Consider the following 21,719-nt stretch of genomic DNA (forward strand, 5'->3'; position numbering starts at 1 on the left):
CAACACAGGCCTAACTGCCAAGTGCCAACCAGCCCAATAGGCCTCACCTGGCGGACTTATCTTCGACTGCAAGGAGGCTAGTTTTCGAGCCCGACGGTTTGTTATTACTTATTACCAATAACCCTCCAACAAAACAGCTGCAAGCCTGCAACGCTCCCGGACCCGGACCCCCCGCCCGGATCCATCCTTCCTCCCCACCCATTGACCCAATCAATCCTTCTCTCCCCCGACTCCGGCCGGACTCCACGCCGCCCCACGATGGCCCGCCGCCCCCGCAAGCGCCGGCGCCGTAACGCTGCGGCCGGGGTGGGTCCCGACTGCTTTTCCAACCTCAACGAGGACCTCCTCCGCTACATCCTCTCCCGCCTGTCCACCCGCTCCGCCGCCACGCTTGCCGCCGTGTCCCGCCACTTCCGCAAGGAGATCCCCCGGCTCCTCGAGCGCGTCGACTCGCTCACCCTCAACGAGCCCGACATCCCGGCCAACGGGCCCCACATCCAGATCCTGCGGGCCACCCCGCCGATCCTCCTCCGCCGCCTCGCCCTCGCCCCGCACCGCGCCATCCCGCCCTCGGCCTTCCGCCGGGTCCTCAACGACGTCGCCCAGCACGGCGTCTCCGAGCTCTCCTTCCGCCTCGCGCGCCGCGCGCGGGTGCCCAAGAACGTGCTCTCCCTGAAATCCCTCTCCGTGCTCTCCCTCGATACCTGCGCCGTGCCCCCGTGGTCCGACGTCGCGTGCCCCTGCCTCCGCACGCTCAGGCTCCACCGCGTAGCCATCCACCAGGAGGTCATCAACAAAATTCTCGCCTCCGCGTCATGCCTGGACACGCTCGAGATGGTGTACTGCACGGGGCTCGGTACGGGCAAGGCCGGCAGCTGCACGGTGGAGTCGTCCTCCGTCAGGAACCTCGTGTTCAGGCCGACGCTGAAGCTAGAGCAGATCACAATTAGAGCGCCAGCGCTGAGGACGGTGACGCTGTACACGCGGGGTAAGGTGAAGAGACTGGAGCTGGTGCCTGCGCCGGATGTCAGGAAGGCTTACCTTCACATCGCCAAACCACGGACAGTAATGGAGTCATTCAGGGTTCGGCCGTTCCTGGATGCTGGTGTGAGGCTGGAGTGCCTCACGCTTAGAGGCCACGCTATCAAGGTAAGCTCGATTTCTTGCATTGTAGCATAGTTCACTAGCTGCTAGCTGATTCAAGTTGTGTGCGATGTTTGGGTAGCAGCTATGAAGTATGATTCTGTTCATGGTATGGCAGTAGAGATTGATGGAAGCATACGTTTGGTCTTTACATACCATCAGTCATAGGCAGAAGTTTGAAGAATCATCGTAAGAGTTCAGACCTTAATCAATTAGACATGGTCGTTATTGAAAACTTACTTATATGAAGGACAAATCATTCAATCTTGAGCCTTAGAGTAGGATTGACATATCATAATTTTGTGATTGCACAAAATTATTTTAGTGATAACTGTTATATTGCTGAATTGATGCTTAAGTACCATCAAAATGCATGATGCTAATGTGTTGTGTGGTTGAGTTATATGCCTATATATATATATATATATATATATATATATATATATATATATATATATATATAAAACTAGAAGCCTGCCCCGCAAAAAGTACTCATTAGTCGGTCCTTGCAGGCCCACCTTGTAGCTTGTGGATTATTAGTGGGTTTGAGGGAAGGAATCCCGGCGGACATGGCAGTAAAGCACCGTTCACGAGACCATCAAGGACCTACAGACACAGCAAAATCCTAGATTGGGAGGGTCGAGTGCCGCTGGTTGCCATTACAGCTGATCCTTCGTCGCTCCCCCACTGCCGTTTCCTCTCCTTCAAGAAGACCGAGACATCTGCGCCAGTGTCTGCAGCATTTGTCTCCGTCAAGCCCTAATCGTCCCAACCCACAGCCTCTCCATCTAGCCAGTTGCATCAACTGGCAGCGGACATAGCAGCACCACGTGCCTGATGGCATTCCTCGCCGTCGCTTGGCAGCAGAGAGTGAGATGGCAAATGTGGATGCAGAGCCATGACTGAATACCTTATGGCATTTGTAATGGCTTTGGCTGTGATTATTCAATGGGACTGATAGATTTTGCGGGTCCTTGTGGCTTTGGTGGGCTTAAACACCAAACCAAAAACTATGCTTGCTAATTGCTTGCAGTTAGAGGCAGATGTGATTGCATGAAAACCCCTGGCAGCCAGTTTACATGGGTTGCGGCTGTCCACGGCACGGCGGCACGCCCTATACCTGCATCGCTAATTAAAACCTCTAAATATTAAATATTGTAGATGCTATGGAGATTCTATGGAAACAAGGGGCTCCACAGCGAATGGCTGTAGCATACGATTATAGTGTTTATGTGGAAGAATTGTTGAGGCAACATTTTAGTTTGTAATGTCTTGTCTGTGGCTCTGTCTGTCTTGGCAAAACACGGTGAATCATAGTGTTTATATCGTGAAATTATCAAATTAAGTAGGCATGCAAGGCAGAAACATGGTTGCAAGACTTGCTTCTAGGAAGGACAGAGAATATAACCTTGAGCTTACACAGTACAATTGATATCTCCTAATTTCTTGGTTGCAATGGAGTAGATGCTTAATTGGTGTCAAAATATGCATCTCTGGTAAGGTAGCATGCTTCATTGTGATTAGGCATGGAAAAGGTTCAAATTGTTAAACTTTTTGCAATGCAGTGTAGATTCTGGCACAACGAGAAGTAGTGTAGGAAATATGAAGTGCACACGGTTCTTATGGCTGTTAAGGATTTATGTTAATATGTTGGATGTCTTGATTTTTTTTGCAGGTGTTATCATCTGAATATGAAGATATTCCGAAGTTGACTGTCATGTTTCAAGACTTGAGGATACTATCAGTGAGCTTAGATCTCTCAAGTGTACAAGAAACTGGTTTCATGCTGAAGCTGCTTGAGAGTTGCCCTAACCTACAGAAATTTAGTCTTTCGGTACCTAATATCACCTTTCTTGTTCACATAGCACCTCAACATCTCATATTTCATTGTGCGGTTATCGCTAACATGCCTTCCTTATGTGTACTAGGCTGCTAAAACATACAAGGCTTTGCCCTCTTCCACCAATCTCAAGGAGAGGCTGGCGAGTATATCTTGTCTGACTAGCTTGGTGCAGTTCAAGTTTTGTGGGTTCAAGCCTCAAGAATTTCAGAATGAACTGATGGTTTTTCTACTAACCCGAGGGAAGAAGCTCAAGAAGGTCGGGGTGGAGTTCGATAAGAGCCAAGTAGATGCTGTGAAGATGATTCTTTCAGTTAGGAGAGCACACATTGAGAGGATATCTACCAAGTACGCTAGTCACCACATGGAGATGGAGTTTTTCTGATCTAGTTCGTGTATAGATAGGTTTTGCGCCTTTGCTAGGCATCAAACATGTGAACGTTGCATTCCTTGTTACAGAATAATGGCATGGGTGTTGGATAAAAAATATATGCTTTATTGCTTCCTGTCGCGGTGTAATCTTTTCAACTGTTCATATATTGTTACACCGATAGAACACAAGCACTGGACAAGCATAGGTTGGAATCTAAATCTTGTATGCAGTTACTGAGAAGCTTTGGCATAGACCGTGTTCTCATATTTACCGCTCCACCTGCGCATTGTTGGTGCGGAAAGCGTTAGCAATCTAGGCAGGATTCATGAGTGATGCGGTAGATTTGAAGTCGCCGCTCACCTGTCGGAATCGTCAGATGGGACCTGGAGCTCGTGCTCTGGACTGAACGGCTGGAACACACGGTCAATGTCCTCGTTCTTCACCTCCTCAAGGGTAGCAGGATTCCACTGCGTCGTCATAGACAAGTTAAAAGCAAGTGCACAAGCAACAAGAATATTGAGGAGATAGAGGGGGAGACAGACCTTAGGGGCATTGTCTTTATCGATGCTAAGAGCTCTAATGCCCTGCCATAAGATCAAACTGAAAGTGTCAATGAGCAAGTCGAAGAAAAATCTGGTTCAAAGCATTGGCTGTTTATTGGCATGATCTTTGTACCTCATAAACATCCCCATTAACAACCTGTCGCAGAATGTTCATTGTAAGTCTGAATTCCTTGGTCAAACATTCAGGCAAGCTCTGTTTCCGACCCTCTCTGATCTGAAAAGTTGAAAAATCATGCTTAACTTTTGAAAAGAAAACCCATGTAAATCCACTGTAGTGCATAATTACATAAATATAAGAAGAGTAGTTTGCACAAGAATAAAGCAGCTTGTAATGAAGCAAAAAAATACATAGCTGCTTCCCCCCAAAAAAACATAGCTTCCACTAGCCTTCACTTTACACAAACAAGCAGAAACATAGAGTCAATACTTCAAATTTCCATTAGGTTAAAAATGATGCAGGAGATTGTACCGATCTCAGGGTGATCTTCAGTGCAGTTGGAGATGATCTTCTCAGACCCTTTATGACTGGAGCTATCCATTGGTTTCCATCTATGCTCGCTTCTGATTCCTACAATGACAGAAATGGAAGGGCGTGCTTAATGATAATGCAAAATAGAGAAATGCCCGTTACAAGGACAGTAGGACATGGTTTGATGTTAGAAGCATGAAGGCTGCAAAGCATGAATACATGTTTGGTGCTAGAAAAATATTTTGAAGGAAGGTGCTGGAAAAAATCTTGTTAGCTCATTGTACCAGGTTTTCATTTGACATCAGGATTAAGATCTGCAGCCTTTTGCAGAAAAGTGCCAACTTTAAGGTCTAAGTAACCCTTGGCATATTACAGAATGTAGAATAAACACTAGCTACCACATCAGTTATCAACAACAGTCTGAGAAAGTGTTTGAACCCTTACAAATGCTTTTATGATGTCCTCAACAGTCTCGGCGGAGAAACATTTGTTGATAGTTGAAAGCCTATCAAAGATTGAGATACCAATGTCAGTTTTTTTCCTGTACGTAGAATAAGTAACTTATATGTGTAACAAGTTCTATCTTCATCACACATCAGTACTTGTTCAAAAGACTATCTTCATCTGGTTGAACATCTGTAGAAAATTCTTCAATAACAGCTCGGACTGCAGACTCGTCACAAGAGTCCAAATTCAGTAAACGTTTTTCAAGTTCTTCCAATTTCTGCCATACATACCACAAGTACTTTAATTAGTCAAACTACAGGCAACCAAAATCAAAAAGTAGTCAGCCAATCTCAACTCCCAAGCCTCCATTATTTGCGCATGCAACCAAGTGAGCAATAATGCAACAAACCAATAAAATTAGGTAATGCTAGCCGCTGAATGTCTTACTTCAGAACTGACGAAATGAGTAGCAAGACCAGCAGAAATCATTTCCTTTGCATTCAGTCTAGCACCAGTTAAAGCCAGGTACTCGCCTAATAGTCCAAAAATAAGACAATTGAGAGAGATCATAAGTTCGTAACAATATGTTGCCCTGTCGTATACTTGATTTCTTTTAGAAAAGCAGGACCCTACATTTCATATGCAGTTGCCGGTTGTATTATAAAAATACAAGCCCATGAATGAAAAATTTATAATATAATACTTACCCAAATATCCAGGGAGCCGAGAATGGATGTAGGAAAAGCTACAATCTGTGTGCAGCCCAACACTAGCCTCAGGAGTAGCAAAAATCTACCGAAAAAGAAAAGCAAGATAAGCTGATCGCTATTAGAATCTCCTAAAGGATTCAGAACCACATTTAGTGGTCCAAGCAATCAAGTGGGTAACCTTTCATCAATAACAAAAATACTTGAAAATGTAATGTTCACGTAGTTTTTGTAGATAACAAAAGATCATATAAATAGGTGCACAGGATTACAAATTTGACATTTTCCAATATTATCATGAGGATTCAATGAAGCTAATACAGATAGAAGATTTAAGCTAAATTAGTTTGTAAATAATATACGCCTGTAAGGCATACTGTGACACATACTGTTTTCTCTGTAACAACCGCAAACTTCAGTGGAGCAACCATAGCAGCACCACCACCCATGACAAGCCCGTTAACAAGAGCCACCTACACAAACATAGGACCATAGACTTTCAGAACATGATTTTTTCCCCCCAAAGATGAACCATGATCCTCTGGTAACCATTACAAGAGTATCACCGTGGTTTTCTTATAGGTGTGGATGTGGTAGCAGAGCCAGTACATCCTATACACAACCTCAAGGCAGGAATCATCTGCAAAAGAAGCAATAAATCTCCCAAGTGACATGATTTATTGTATGCAAATGCAAATCGTGGTAACAGAAATCAATTTAGCCAGTAAGAAAGTGAAACAATATAGTGGCAACACGTCGGAATTGTTTTGTGATGTTCATACCTGATTTGCCTTCATAAAACATCTTCAGGTCCCCACCAGCAGAAAATGCACGCCCAGCTCCCTAATCAAAAATTCAAAATCAAACATCAGCACGTGTCTACGTGGAACTTGAAACGAGTGCTGAATGTAAAAAAAAAAAAAAAACAGAGCCATAGTAAATCTTCTTTCGCAGCAAGATAGATCACGTTAGGTGGCCGTGGCCTCACAAGTATTCGACATGGTAAAACCATATATGTTGTGCCAACAACTCCTAGCATAGAACGTCTTAGTTCTTCATCTGCACACTGGTATACTAGAATAGAAGTTATGCACCTTAAAGATGACCAATTTGGCGTCATCGTCTTTCTCCCATTTCTCCAGGAACTGAGCGAGGAGGTAGACCTACAGGCAGAAACAGCGCGCACGCAATCGTACCGCAAATTCACAAGGCTTTCACCGAAAGGAAAAGAACCGGGTAGGCAAGCTGGCGTAGGAGCCGTACCACCCTGTCGGAGATGCCGTTGAGCTGCCGCGGGCGGTTCAGGGTGACCACCCTCGCGCCGTCGGTCTCCTGCCCGAGGACCACCTGCATCCAGCAGAACGCGGCGCCATTGGTAAGTAAACCACTTCCCCGAGGGTGAGCTGATCAAACCAATTCGATCGGAACGCAGACAAGAAGAGGCGAGAGGTTTGGGGCGCGATCAGGATCGGGTGGGTACCTCGTCGGGGCTCGTTTGCTGCTGAGCCATCAGGGATTGAGCTCCCGGCTCCCTCCTGCGTGTGGTTTGGTAATGGGACGCGAGGCGAGAAGGGTCGGTGAAGGAATGGTGGGTGTGCGAGAAAGGAGAGGGGTACCGGGGAGCGAAGCGAAGGTGTCGAGCTGCAGCAGTTGGGGTAGGTGGGCAGGCAAAGCTAAAAGCGAGTGCGGATGGTGAGCTCGCGAGTCGCTGGAGATGGTGGTGGAGCGGGACGAGGGCGAGGGACGAGTCGAAGGAGTTGAGGACTTGAGGTTGATCAGGGATTGGATCCCTTGCAGACTTGCAGTGGAGTGGTCAAAGCAGAGACGAACCTTTCATAAAAAATAAAAAAGCAGAGACGAACCGGCCCTCGGGGAAAAAAGAAGCAGAGACGAACCGTCTACGTTGGGATGAACCCGTGCGATCGAAAATCAACGATAGGCTGCTAGCCTGCTACAGAAGATCTGAAGATGTGCGTGTACTGTGGAAACTGGAAGCGACAGGACGCTGGGTCTGAACAGACTTGTTTTTCGGAAGACGGTCTGAAACACATTTGACTCCTTTGCTTGACATTATATTATATATATACACAGGTGAGACAACCAAACTAGACAAGCAGACCAGTCGGAGTTTCACGAAGAGTTTGATGGACGTTAAATTACACGCTACATCAGCAATTTTGCTAACTTAATCAGATCTTTATGAGGAAGGAAAAGGTAGAATTTCATCATATGTAAAAGGAGTTTCATCCCCATGACACTCTACCGACACAGTTAGCTAATTTCCAATCTTAATACCAGTGGAATAAAACTGTGCACTAAGAAACAATCCAGAAACAATGTAGAAAAACAGAGGCATAGCAAATCATCTTTCACAGCAAGATGGATCACATTAGGTGGTCAGACATCTTCTGATGCAAACTTTCTTGGCCCACTGAGAAACACTACCACCGCTGCTATGTTTTGATTCAGAAACAATCCAGAGCGAGCACATATTTACGCATTTACTTTTTTTCTATTATATCATCAATCGACGACTACCTCAGTGAGTCCAACGATGCCGTTTTGACTTGAATGTTCACTGATGGCCCATCCAACACAGTTCCCCTTTTTATGCTAGTATATGCACTTCAATCCCAGATCGAAGATGAGAAGGTGTAGAGTAAGATGTTCAAAGCTGGTCGCGGTTTCTAGCAGTCAAGCCCGCCTCTTCTTAAACTAATCTTGTGTCAAGATATTAAACTGACCAAGTTTATCATAAATACAATTTCAGGAAATAGATTAGGAAAAACCATCATCGTTCCTGACAGACGACAAACACAAACCAACTCCGGTGAACCATCAATACGTGCTACATCCCACAAACATATGCTTGCACTGTTGCACACGAGAACAGAGAAAGTATGGCACTGACACAAAGTAGCACCCCTAGTTGTGTATGAAAAATTCATCCAGGAATAATGACTTCCACATAGCAATTCAACGAAAAAACAATTACTGCATCACAAGCATATCCAATATTCCAATATCATGCACAAAGCAACAACTGTTGGAACATTGCAGTAATCATCTGCTTTGCTGTAAGCCCGCAACCTACATTCCTACAGTGTTACTTAAGTGTAGTGGCCTTCAGAAAAAGGAACTGTAACACCAACCAGGGGCATTGCAGTCATCATTTGCTTCGCAGCAACATGCTCCAACGGTGTAGTAGCATTCAAGAAAAAAGGAAAAACTTTAACACCAATCAGGATCCCAATAGACAAATCTGCAGTGCAAGAGTCAAAACCAAAATCTGTAAATATAATTAAAAAAAGTGTTTGCCAGGAAGCCGACCATAAAACCAAGGTCAATGCGAGCAAGCAACCTGGCAACGGATGATATAGGCAAACCAAACTGTCTTGGTAACCTCGGTAAAGTTGCCTCCCAAAAATCACAATGATAAGATGCCGCATCAATAAAAATGAGTTGACACTTCAGGTGCACAAGGAACAAATATTAACAGATACTTTGCTCAAAAGATAAGCAGAATGGTAGCACTCAATTGTACCCATACCGGAAAATAAAATAACAGCAACATGTTACAGCAAACCAGGAACTGACATGGCACAGGGACATGAGATTATGCAGGGACACAAACACTAGCTGAAAGTTGAATGCAAATTGACAGGACTACAAATTTCAAAGGTGGGAAAAATAATGCTCTATAACTAGACATTGTTGGCAAGGATGCTCATCCATAAAACCAAATGGTTAATGGATTAAGCTGAAACATCCAGGAGGAACATTGATATTGGCAACAGGGAAAAAAAGGAAACCAAATTTGTTGTTGGTAACCTCGGCAAAGTTGCCCTCCTAAGTAACCTCAAGAAACATGTTGAAGAACACTGAAACATTACAGCTTGACACTGATATACGAAGCAATACCCACTGATATACGAAGCAATACCACAACTTATCAGCATAGAAAATGTACTCTCAATAAGACAAGCATTCAGTTAAAGTAACAAATAGCAATGACAGGGATGTTGTAAAAACTAATTCGATCAGATCATGTTGCTAGTTTCCTACAGACTGGACAACTAGACAGACTGACCCCAGTAGGTCATCATAAATATGCAAATAAATAACACAAATTTGGATATTTAAGTAAACCAAAACCAGGAGGAATTTTAACTATTCCATTATAAGAGAGCAGATATCATGAGAGGGAAAAGAATAGAGGATTTTCATCCAGATAAAAAGGCTGCATGGACCTACAACTAGAATTTAGGGGGGGGGGGGGGGGGTAAATATAGATATAATAAACATAAACTAGTAATCCTCATCCCCCAAACTATGTGGGCATACAGATTAGGAAGGATGAGTCAGATCACATAAACAAGATGGCCTTCAGCTTCCTGGCAGGTGGTCGGTTGCAGTACACCAGAGAGAACCTGACGTTCTTCATGTGGAACTGCTTAGAGTTTTCACGCTTGCACTGCTTTGAACAGCTTGAAGTGGACTATTGCAGTCTTGATGATCTAAATGCAAAGGACCTGACACTGGCATGAAGCCGTCACCACTGAAGGTGAGTTACTTCTTGTACATGTTGTGGCAGCCAGTCCTGTTTTGATTACACAACCAGAGGTGAGGAGGTGAGGTTCCCTTCAAAGATCTATTGATAGAATGCCAAGGCAAAACATTGTCAGCCAAGCACACATTGAAGAGTAAACCAGCTACTGAATTTACATCAATCAGCTAAGTTATTTACCAGAACCTAAAAAATGCAGTTCCAGAAAAACATATATAACAAAAGCTTCAAAAACCTTTCACAACGCAAAACCACAGAACATGAATACATGAAAGAACATTGCATCCACAACATCAGTAGTCCATTCCGTCAGCAGACAGCAGGAATGCACCACCTAGCTATCACTGTTCAAACTACAAAACTTACCCGCCCATAGGAAAACGACAGTTAGCTGACTGTGGGTCAATTGCATTACACAAATGGTCGCTACCCTACCCTGGTTTATGGCACTCTTTCTAAAAATGATATGGCTTGTTGATGAGTTAACCAGGACACACTGACGTAACTAAGTACTGGCAAACAGGGTGATTCATATATTAAGATATACGAATGGCAGAACCAAGATGCAACAGGCAAGCAAAGACGAGGCACGGAGAAGAAGGGTCACCTCATTGATGTCGAGGATCTGATAGTTGCTATTCTTCATCTGCGGAGAAAGTATCTGCACTGAACCAAACAAACCAAACCAATGCAGGTAAGCGAAATCCCGACACCAAATCCAAGGACATAAGCAGAATCGAACGTAGCGGACTCGAGAGGCATTCGATGGGGTTCAAATCCTTACCAGAACATAGCCTTGGCGCGGACTTCGTTGGTGGCTCAAAGCTTCATGCGGCAGATCTTAGGGTGCTCATCGCAGATTCGCATGACCCCTCCCCTCCACCTGGCACCTGGTGCTGGTGGGACTGCACTGCACGCCCACGCCCACGACTGATACGAAGCACAAGCAAGGGCGAATGGAGCGAGGTGGACCTCACCCTGAACCTGACGGCGACCATCTTCGCCGGAGATGCGGCAGTGGTCGCTGGGCGGGTGAGGAGGCGTGTCCGCGTGTGGAATTGCTTGCGTTGCTCCGAGATAGCGGCCACGGCGGAGGTTTTGGATCAGGGAATTTGTAAGTGCTGACTGCTGAGGTGAGTGAGTGAAGAGGGCGGAGAGAGAGGTGCAAAACCCTAGAGGGCCGGGAGTGGCAATGCTTTTGGCCCACGTGTCATATTTTGTGGGCTTACGGCCCAGTGTGTGATAGTCATATGATATTTTCCACGCATTTTTTTGTTCTTCTCGCGTCTCCGTCTTTCTGAAAAACGGCAGCAGTTGAGTAGACGCATCTCATGAAATGAAACCAATGCTTGCAATTTATCTTCAGTTAAATACATGTTCTAATTCCGCCCGGTGAGGTCTGGAACGTCACAAATATAAGAAGCTCCAGCTCGTTGAATGAAGAGTTGATGGTGCAACAAAATCACATACAACTATTAAGTACACCAGACTACCCACTACAGAGCAATTCACAGTTCAGACTTCAGACCATTCTTCCGAGTAAACATATACATAGTTTTCCTAGCAACAAAGTTCAGAACAGCAGATGCACCTGGCAAAAAAGGTGCAGAGCCGTTCATTCCATCTCCAATTCTCCACCATCCTCCTAAGCTTTAATATTTGCAAATGAGCATCGATCAACTGTTTCTGTAGTAACTACTGCTCAGCTAACCTGAAAAACAGCACAATTTCTTTGGTGAGTTTGTTCTGCTTCCAACAAACTAACTAAATCACAATGCATTAAGACGGAATTGTTGTTCAATGCTCGCATCATCTTTTAACAAGCTCAAAAAATAAAGGCTGGTACTGAAGATGGAACAGGCTGTAAGAAATTATGGAAGATAAGCTTAGTAGTTGGCCCAAATATTTACAGGATGGAACAGGCATGCAAATTACAGAACTGGTCTAATATAAAAATGCTCGCAAGTTTCTAATCTTTAAGTGCAAGCACATAAAAAAGAAACAATGAAAAAAAATGAATCCACACCCCCTTTGAGTGTTAATCATTTCCAAAGTTCTGAGTGACTGCAAAATTAACTTCTAATAGATCAGGAAACATACAATGAAACGAGTAGAAATAAATATACAAACTTGTGTATAGCAATGGTATGCAAGTAGGGATGTTAGTTTTCTCTTCTCTAGGTCATTGGGTCGACCTAGAACACATCTAAATGTACTAATCTGAATTTTAAAACAAGAAAAGTGAAAAGAAAATGAACTAATGGAGTGACCCAGAACTACGCACTGGGTACCCACTTGCATCCCTATATGCAAGGGAATCCAGAGGTTACAGATTCTAGATCTAAGCTATTTCAAAAAAAAATCTATTAGAGGAAGAACACGTTGATAGGAAACATGGACCAAAGCTTACTTACGTTTCAAAATATGTTGTCTCCTGCGTGTTCTAGTTCGGCGCCGAGCAACACAGAAAACAAAAATACATACAACAAGGCCCAGCTCAATGACTAAAGCCATCCTTAATCCTGCAAACATGGAAAAATTGACACCACATCAAGCATGCAAATTAAGTTCCCATAAAAGCTGGAACTGATTCTGATATATCAACAGCCAATACCTCTTAGTTTCTGGATAAGGTCTTTGTTGATGTGGTTGTGGACAAGGTTTTCAATATCAATTGTATGTTTATTGGTAAACTCATTAGTAGCATCTAAACGTGTTACTGAGAGCTTGACACCTCCATTATCAGCCTCAGCAATATCATTTCTATTTCGACACGTGTTCTGACAATGGACGCCACTTTCATACTCATCACTTCCATCACAGCAATCTATATGAAAAAACACGACTTGTCAACACTTCTGCTAACCACAAAGGAACCAATACAGTAAATAGAAACTAGCAAGAAATGTTAGATTCGAAGGGACAGCTCAAAAATAAGGAAAATAAACTTCCAGGCTTTTGCAGTGAACTTTATAGTCTATAAAACAAATAGCATACCACATATTTTATCATTCACAAACGAAGAGAACAACAAATGAGGGGTGTCTCCAATATTTCTGCAGTAAAACTTGCCTTCTGGACAAGCCGAGGTACCTGTATTACCCAAATAATGTGAATAGCATCATTATTACAGTGAATAGCTAGGGCATAGATGTTAGCACCGAGTAAAAGACATGCACACAATTCTGCAGTAAAAAATTCACAGGTGTAGACTGGCCACTGCTCATCATCCTACAGTTACTCATACCCCTGTTTTCATGTATCTAATGTGGCAGTCAAGTGAGTACAGCTGGTCAGTAATTCAGGTTTTTGATTAAGCTAATGCTAAAATGGTAGGTTCAAGGCACTGCAGAGGTCACACATCTCTCTTTCTTTTCTTTTCCTGAATTCGAAAAGCTCTACCTGCGCGGATCAACCAACAAGAGAAAAATTGACCTCTAGTCTAATACCCAGTGCATTATTAATTTATTGCCACCGGATCTCACGGCATCGGCGAAATCGACTAGATCTCCACAGTTCACTCTGATCCCCGGTCAAGTTCGGACAAATCCAAGGGAGATGGAGACAAATACCTGGCTCGTCGGTCCCATCGGCGCAGTCGCAGTACCCGTCGTTGAGCCGGCTCCTCGGGAAGGAGCCCGAGCCGTCCCTGCAGGCGATCACCTGGGTCGCGAAGTACGCCTCATCTGGGGAAACGACTCGGTGAGGAAGAGAGAAGAAACGAGGTGCGGAGGTAGGCGAGCGAGTGAGCGGCCCGTTTACCTTGGGGCGAAACGCCAACGAGAGGTGGCGCGGCGTCGGCGGCGCCGGCGAGGAGGAGGAGGCGGAGCAGTAGAGTGGCGGGAGCGGAGGAGACGACGCGACGACCTGGTGATGGGGTCCACATCTGCCTGCCGTTGATGTGAATCCCGCTCGTCAGCCCGGATCGAGTTCATAGCCACGGGCCACGGCCGAACAGTTTACCGGTTTACCCAGCCTGAGTCCAGATGGATCCCTGATCTAAAACGAAAATTGGCCATTTCCGTTTTATAGATCAATTCCTCGCCTCCTCTACTGAGGTCCCAGGAACAAAAGGAAAAGTGTAGCAAATTTAGGGGATTTAAATCCTATAAAAAAATTCTTATGAAATCCTTTGAAACCTATGAAATGGCTTCTAATTTTGGACGATTTTTATCGAGAGGTTTGACCAGGTCCGTTTGGATCCTTTCAATTCTAATAACTATAATTTAGACACAAACTAATTAAGCTAATATAGTTGTACGTGGAATATATTTGTATATTATTGTTAGCTATATAGAAGAGATACTTATGTGCTGCACTTCTGCTATAGGGAAGCGAGTCGAAGAGCGTGTTATAAGTTGCATATTAGAAACACATCACGAGGATCTACAGAATCAATTTCCATCTCCCACTCTCATAAATTTAAAATAGACTTATATCTAAACTTTAAAAAGTTGTGGAATGCCACGTTCCAAGACATATAACCTATTCTATTAAGTAGATTCCAATTCTTTAAAATGAAGAGATCCAAACGGGATCTTATCGAAATTTCCATTGTGTCACTCTCTAGTCCAACTTCTATAGTTTTTCGTGTGCACCATCCAAACAGCCATCCTTGCATTTTTTTTTCCGTGTTTTTTCATTCCTTAGTATTGACGTTACTGTGACCTTTAATTCTGACTTTTTTTCCTATTCCTATGTTATGAAAATTTTGCGTTCCAAAGAGAACCTAGAAACGGATGATATTTCAAATAGAACTTGTTCTTCCGAAATCTAAAATTGTGTTTTACTACCGGCTGACGCTACAACGATTCTTTTTTTTTAAAAAAAATAATTGTTGACGTTTGCTAGACTATGGGCTATCTTGCAGAAAGCTGCGATTGCTTGAATCCTGAAAAAAACTTTTCAAACTTGGAAAAGCTAACAGTAGCTACAAAAAGTTGCAGAACGTCCTCAGCATTCTATAATCTACACCAAGGGGAAACTATTTGCTTAGATGCATGCACATAGGTCGTGAATAGAGAGTAGCTAGGTAGGTTCGCGAATCTTGGTATGGATGCTCGCATTTATATTAATTTAATTGCAGACATTTTGTGTCAACGGGCAACAACGATGTGGTTGAAAAAAAATCTCATAAGTCAGCATGCATGACCTGATTCTAGAAATCTCTATCTACAATCTTTTCTCTTCTCTTCTCTATTACTACTCATTACTACTACAGCTAAAAAACCAAGGCGACGTTTTTACGGTCCGTCCCGTCAACCTCGCGCCGTGATCCTCACTCCGGTCGATTACGACCCTCAGATCGGCGTTTCTACTTCTGCTGCATCCCTCGACCACTCAGCACCGTTCATTCTTCTGCTCACAACACCCCGCCTCCGCCTCCACCTCTTTCCTGATTCCGAACGCACCCCCGGACTCCATCACCTCCCCAGAGTACACCGCCTCCACCGTAAACGCACCCCCGCATCCCGCGTTCGTCGTCTGTCAACGCCGTCGCTAGAGCCCGCATCGTCGCCGTCGCCATCGCCAACACACACCGGCCCAGTCTTCATCGCCGCAACCCCCGCGCCCGCGACGTCACATAATCGGTGAGGTAATGCTGCCCTCATGATTCCTGATCGTGCCTTAATTTGAAGTTCCATGGACGCGAAACCCTTATCTTCTCCGGTCTGGCCTGTTCTCTGGCTTTTGCAGGGACTTTCGTTTTGCTGGAAGCCGACGCCCGCACTACTCCTCCCTCTCCTCGTGCACAACGTGCCGGCGTCACTCGTCAGAGCCACGTTGCCAGGTTAGTTTCCTTCATCTTGTCGGACGATTTACAGTACCAGAGTTTGATTAGATCCTGTTTGGTCGAACCAGATACATATAAAAGGCTGAAAAAGGAAAATGAGGGAAATAAAGGTGATAATATGAGTCGATGCCGAAGCATAGTTTGCAACTTACAAATATTCATGCTCAACAATAACAAAGGTTCCATTCTCCTAAAAGTTAATTTGATGTAACTTTCGCTAACTGTTGTTTGTAGTGTTTTTCTCCTTACATCTTAGATATAGGAAAACCTCAATTTTCTACTTTACAAAAAAAGATTTAAAGATAAACTACTTTAGATTGCATAATGTATAAGATGCATCTGGAATTGTAATGCAAAGATGTGATGACCAAAATGAACATGCAAAGGTTGTCGAGCCTTCCTGAAAACATGACTATTTCATGTCACCTGCTATGTTATTTATTTCTTATGTTATGCGAGAACATCTGATTCTGTTGAACATTAGTCTGTATAACACCAAAAAGGAATATACCTGCAATTACAGATGGTGCTTCGTATTCTTCGAGGACTCCTTTGAGCCATTTTCTCCCACTAATTTCTGCATTTCATTCTGCAAAAGAAATGATAATACGAGTGAGAGCTTACCTTTAGCATCAAACGATATACTCTTCAATGTATCTATTACAGGTCAAACATTGAGGATTACTGACATATATTACACAAAAGTCTGTTTTCTCAAGAAACAAACTACATAACCAAGCATTCATCCTCACTTCTAAATTAAATGAGATGACACAGTGCCTTCCTATGAACTAATCCAATAGCCCAGCACTGATGTTGGTAACGAGTATGAGATAATAAGGAGAAATAAGCAGCTCTGGTTGGGGCCACTGCATTCAGATTAAATCACCTTCATGACGTAGCCAGCACAGCAGTGGAACAAGATGACTTTGATTGATTTTGAGATTTTGAGACCTCCTAATGAGATAGTCATGCACATAATGTAAACAGGTGGACAACAATTATTTAGTGTTACTGTAACAGACCCATCAAGTGCCAACAGATAAAAGTTATTATGATAATATTTGAAATTTTTATGGTCTTTTGTGTTGAAGGAATGATCGACAGATAAGCTTCTTGCAGTAATTGTAGCTGACAGGTCTTCATTCACGCAATCAACAAGTTTGGAGACTGTTAGCAAAAGCTAAAAGTTTTTCCTTAATTCTACTGGTGTTTCAAGTCCCTCTCCTTTTGTGCAAAGACATAAGAAGCTGGAAGAAGCGATGTGCCAAAAGCTCAGGTAAATTAGCAGCACAAAAAATCTGTACTCCAATATGCATAAATGTCTCAATCCTTGACTCCAGTATGTATCTCATATCATGCATGTGCCCTACTCCTTTTTATAGATAGATGCGTATGGAGGCTGATAACGCTTGTGATCTCTTTCTTTTTCTATTGGTTAAGGATGTATCGTGTGCCTTTCGACACTGGAGATTGCAGAATCAATATAGTATATTTGATGTGCTCCTGTCAAATAAACTACTGCAGCAATAATTTTGCTCAAGCATTCAAACATTCTTGCCAAGCAAAAGAATCGAATATCACATATTAACGCTAAACAAATTATCATATCACAGATTGATAGTATTTTGGTGATCTGATGACTACATAACATGTGCTCTTCTTATATAAACATGTCTAGCAGAAATTATGAAGGAAAAATAGTCAAGCTTGAAAAGAAACAGAAAAAAAAGATCAATAACAATCTATACGTTAGTTAAATCAAGCAAGTTTATAGGCACTTTATAAAATATAATACTTAAGCATGTGTATTATTGTATTAATCTCACCCCAGCAAGTGTTCACCGCCAGTGCTATTCGTGGCACGGCACAAAAAAACGGCTGCCAGAAGCCGCAGCCACCAGCAGCATGCCGTGCCGGTCTGTCCACACCAAGGCCACACGCCGTTGGCCACAGCTCCACCAGTCACCAGAAACCCCGTCGCCACCTGCACACGCGCAACGGTTCAATGGTTCAGTACAGGCCGTGGAATGAAATTACCACCATGTACAGTAGCCAGCAAGGAATTACCATGGATTATTACTCACTAGGTAGATAAGTGCGCTGCACTGCGCCAGTCGTAATTTCAATTTTTATGGGTTATGGTGATTCAGCAAAAGCTCTTGCTGTGAGTAATGCAAACTTGGTCTGTGTGATAGATAGCCTATACTACAGTAGGTAGAGATTACTATGGCGTGTTTCCTTTCAGGGGAAAACTATTAGATGTGAGAAACAAACCACATGAAGATAAAGCAAATCCTCAGTTTGCGTCATGGAAAACAGTATGAGAGAACCAAAGGTTTGAGATACGGCCATCTCAAGATAATGACAGATCAGGTTTGGCATATAACATCTCCGATTGTATACCGACTCAACTTAACAAATAAATTCAGGATCAAGATGGTTCCCACATCAAAGGTTTGTTGATCAATTTCATTCATTCTGCCCATCTCTTCTTAAAGTTCCATCTTTCTTGTTTGAGTTCTTCACTCCAATCATCGAGGTATGCAACAGTGTGGATTTGTCTATGTGCATCTTTTCTGCTTTTTGTAGTCATTTATTTGTCTGTGTCTAAAATTTGTGTTCATTAAATCTCATTCTAGCATTTTGTTTGTGACAATTTTCCTTATTTGTTTGTTTATCAACAGAAACATCAATCAAGTGTTTTGTTACTGAACGGTGCCTGTTCTGATAGCAGACCATTAATATGCACGTATATTGGCACTTTTAGTTGTCCCTAATGAATGCCTTTAGGGTTAGTTACTCTTAAGTTCAGATGTATATATGATGTCTTGTTTAATTTTTTTTTAAAATTGGCCATTTTGGTTAAATTTCATTGCTATAAATGTAAAAATGATTTTCTATAAGTTAGCCTGGCAGTGACTATTCGGTTCATTAGCTGGATGATAAGACGGTAGGGCACCGCCGGCTAGGGTGATGGGGAGCGCCTGGTAGGAGAAATGATGGAGATGTCGGTGGCGGGAGGTGGCGGCATCCCAAAAGAGAGCTTCGCAAGCGAATAGGTACATCTACTAGGGTGGGGGTGAGGGTTTGGGTGTAGGTGAGAGTAAAAGATGAAATTAACTAATAGATAATCTTTTTTAGACAATAATTTATACTTTTTTATTTAAAGGCAAACTATATGCCTTCATTGTTACATTTTGTTACTAATGTTTCATCCGTAACAGCGCACGGGCACCGACCTAGTCAATTATGAAAATTCAACCGGGGGTGTTTCCAGTATTAATAATATCTCTGGATACGTTCTAGATTTCCTTTTTATTGCAAGCAATTGGTTGCGTCGCTTTTGTATTCTGGAAAATCAAGAGAAAAAACAATTAGTAGACAGGCCTTCAATACCTCTCGAAGAAATCACGAACGCGCTGAAGGGACAGCCCGTTCAACCAAAAGCACAGGGACGCGCGCACACGCATGCCGCCTTGGCCGTTACCCCTTGACCAATCGACGGATCAGGCCAAGATGTCTGGAAGCGCAGGTTGAAAGCGGGGCTTGGCTGGTCCTTCGAGAAGGGCACGGGTTTCATACTTTCATGGTGACATCGACTCCTTTCCACGCCCTTGGAAGGTTCCACGGAGCGGCCTGTCCATTGTGCATGGCCATCCTTCTACCTCGCCGCTCGACACTCGTGTCGTGCACGATGTACGCATGCTTGCCTCGGGCCCTTGGCTTGCGTAGGCACCGTACGACGTTAACACCGCGCGTACATATGATCGATGACGCTGCACTATTTGTGGTGTGGTCGTGCGGATGCAGAGGACGGGCACCGTGCTGTCATCGGTTGGCAAAAACTCAGAGCCTTGGAGGTTGCAGTCCGTAAGATCTGGACTTCGGAACATGCCTGACAAAAAGAGTCTCGAGAGTGCTTCATGAGGTGAAGAGGGTGCCTAAAAAAACTGTCAGATATGATTGGTATTCATGACTTCACGAGCGCTCTGTTTCTGCACGGTTGTGATGCTTTGGGTTTGGTCACAGCCACAGAGGATCGGGAGTTGTCAAGGGACGTGACCAAGCGAACCACGGCTCTGCAACTACTTTTACGGGAGAATCCCCCTTTCATGATGTTCTTGTTCTTGTTCGTGACCTCTGCGCATTGCTTTCCCTCCAAGAAAATGAGACGCCTATGGCGCAAGAGTGCCCACGCGCTCTGACTCCCCTCCGTCAATGTGCCACGAGAAAAAAATTAACTAAAAACTGAACCATCGAACGACAGGAGCCATTTCGCCATGCCCCCAATTTCTGCAGCTCCCCGTGGCGAATTAACAACTTCAAAGTGGGTTCAACGACGCAACAACCAACAAGAGGAGGTTGCCAATTCACGTTCCGCGTGCTTTATATACTCAGACCAGATGATGGCGTGATGCCGCACCCTGACAGCCCCCAAATTGGGATTCCAGTTCTCGCACCAACTCAAATAGCGCAGCCACTCCCCCAAGGCGCCCGCCACCAGCCCACCACACAGGTCAGCCAGGCGCTCTCGTGTGTGTCGTCTCATGCCCAAAGGCCACACTGATCACCCACGCGAGCAGGTGGTGGCGCGACACATGAGCAGCACGTACATGTCTCTCCCCCTGCAGCGCGGCAGCCGCGACGTCGCCACGCCGGCGCCTCCGGCCGGTGGCGACAGCGCCGCGCATCCGTATCCGCGCGCGGTCGCGGGCATGGACACGTCCCTCTCCCTGGCCGGCGCCGGGCACGGCCAGTACCTCCCCCTCAACGAGAACGACTCCCTGGACATGGTCCTCTTCGACGTGCTCCGCGAGGCGTCCGGCGGCGGCGGCGGCTCCGCTGCGCCGTCGGTCACCACCTACCAGCCGCTCCCGGCCTCGTCGCTGCTGCCGCCTCCGCTGATGGCGATCGCTTCGAGCGCCGCGCGCAGGGGCAGCTGCGTCGGTGGCGTCGGTTGCGACAACAGCAGGGCCGCGCACCCGCACGCGCACGCACCGAAGGCGGCGGGCACGGGGCGGCACTACCGTGGGGTGAGGCGGCGGCCGTGGGGCAAGTACGCCGCGGAGATCCGTGACCCGGCGCGGCACGGCGCGCGGCTCTGGCTCGGCACCTTCGGCACGGCCGAGGAGGCCGCCGCGGCGTACGACAGCGCCGCGTTCCGCATGCGGGGCGCCAAGGCGCTGCTCAACTTCCCGCGGTCCGTCGCGGGCTGCGGCGCCACCGCCGCGGCGAAGCAGGCTGCTGGAGTGACGGAGGCCAAGTGAAACGGGCGGATCAGAAAACGCGATCGGAATGGCTCGAATCGGACGGGATCACTGGAAGCTGCTCCCATGAGTTCCAACTTCCAAGCATTAGTCAGTGGTTGCTGTAGGAATAGTGATTGCTCTTCTCGTTATTTTGACATTCTGTGAATTCAATTTGAGCTTTGCCTTTTGCGCCCTACAACTCCAATACTTCGTGTTTCTCTTCGCCATTTTTGATTCGGGTCGAACGAGCACTGATCCTATTTTTGGTTCTTTAATTAGCCAACGGATAGTCAGTGCAAGACGAAACACATGAATGTTTTAGTTTTAACTCAGCGTGAACTAATGCGGCTATAGATCCTGTCAACTGCCTGTACGAAATGGTAGCGTTCCATGCCAAGATTTCAGGAATCGGATTCCAATAGCATCCATTTTGCCAACCAACCATGTTTAGCAAGAACTCGTTAAAGAGCTGGGAAAGTTGGAGCTCCAGAAAGCTCGCTCACGGAATCACGGAATAATTTGGTGCGTCGTGGGAGAAAGAAACACTGACGTGAAGCATCGAGA

General features: G+C 44.9%; 4 protein-coding genes across 7 annotated transcripts; 2 read left to right on the plus strand and 2 right to left on the minus strand.

Annotated features, from left to right (window-relative positions):
* Nucleotides 1–131: 131 nt before the first annotated feature.
* Nucleotides 132–3,489, plus strand: LOC101778549. Its single transcript, XM_004969910.3, has 3 exons — nucleotides 132–1,149; nucleotides 2,819–2,977; nucleotides 3,072–3,489. The coding sequence occupies exons 1-3, from the start codon at nucleotides 259–261 to the stop codon at nucleotides 3,366–3,368; spliced, it is 1,347 nt and encodes a 448-aa protein (XP_004969967.1). The 5' UTR covers nucleotides 132–258; the 3' UTR covers nucleotides 3,369–3,489.
* On the minus strand, nucleotides 3,459–7,339 carry LOC101777879 (3-hydroxyisobutyryl-CoA hydrolase-like protein 5). The gene is made up of 15 exons (XM_004969909.3): nucleotides 7,023–7,339; nucleotides 6,806–6,889; nucleotides 6,637–6,705; nucleotides 6,325–6,385; nucleotides 6,109–6,182; nucleotides 5,932–6,015; nucleotides 5,543–5,627; nucleotides 5,283–5,368; nucleotides 4,991–5,112; nucleotides 4,833–4,893; nucleotides 4,389–4,487; nucleotides 4,032–4,133; nucleotides 3,899–3,940; nucleotides 3,717–3,823; nucleotides 3,459–3,635 (listed from the first exon to the last, which is right to left on the minus strand). The coding sequence occupies exons 1-15, from the start codon at nucleotides 7,050–7,052 to the stop codon at nucleotides 3,587–3,589; spliced, it is 1,155 nt and encodes a 384-aa protein (XP_004969966.1). The 5' UTR covers nucleotides 7,053–7,339; the 3' UTR covers nucleotides 3,459–3,586.
* A 1,198-nt stretch (nucleotides 7,340–8,537) lies between these two features.
* On the minus strand, nucleotides 8,538–14,072 carry LOC101778959 (glucosidase 2 subunit beta). Of its 4 annotated transcripts, none has more exons than XR_001163998.3 (9): nucleotides 13,872–14,069; nucleotides 13,682–13,795; nucleotides 13,107–13,202; nucleotides 12,724–12,936; nucleotides 12,524–12,631; nucleotides 11,701–11,820; nucleotides 10,894–11,406; nucleotides 10,717–10,775; nucleotides 8,538–10,142 (listed from the first exon to the last, which is right to left on the minus strand). XR_001163998.3 is itself a non-coding variant. In XM_004969911.4 (6 exons), exons 1-6 carry the CDS (start codon nucleotides 13,993–13,995, stop codon nucleotides 11,816–11,818), a joined length of 660 nt encoding a protein of 219 aa, XP_004969968.1. In that variant the 5' UTR covers nucleotides 13,996–14,069; the 3' UTR covers nucleotides 11,442–11,815. The 4 variants fall into 4 exon arrangements, 2 of the variants coding, with proteins under 2 accessions (XP_004969968.1, XP_022682325.1); XR_002677722.1 differs by having other exon boundaries at nucleotides 8,538–10,193; XM_004969911.4 differs by lacking the exons at nucleotides 8,538–10,142; nucleotides 10,717–10,775; nucleotides 10,894–11,406 and having other exon boundaries at nucleotides 11,442–11,820.
* Nucleotides 14,073–20,272: 6,200 nt separating this feature from the next.
* LOC101779367 (ethylene-responsive transcription factor 13-like) lies at nucleotides 20,273–21,362 on the plus strand. Its single transcript, XM_004969912.3, has one exon. It carries the CDS (start codon nucleotides 20,454–20,456, stop codon nucleotides 21,171–21,173), a length of 720 nt encoding a protein of 239 aa, XP_004969969.1. The 5' UTR covers nucleotides 20,273–20,453; the 3' UTR covers nucleotides 21,174–21,362.
* Nucleotides 21,363–21,719: the final 357 nt, after the last annotated feature.

This window comes from Setaria italica, chromosome V (genome assembly GCF_000263155.2).
Source record: "Setaria italica strain Yugu1 chromosome V, Setaria_italica_v2.0, whole genome shotgun sequence".
In the NCBI taxonomy this organism is placed as follows: Eukaryota; Viridiplantae; Streptophyta; class Magnoliopsida; order Poales; family Poaceae; genus Setaria; species Setaria italica.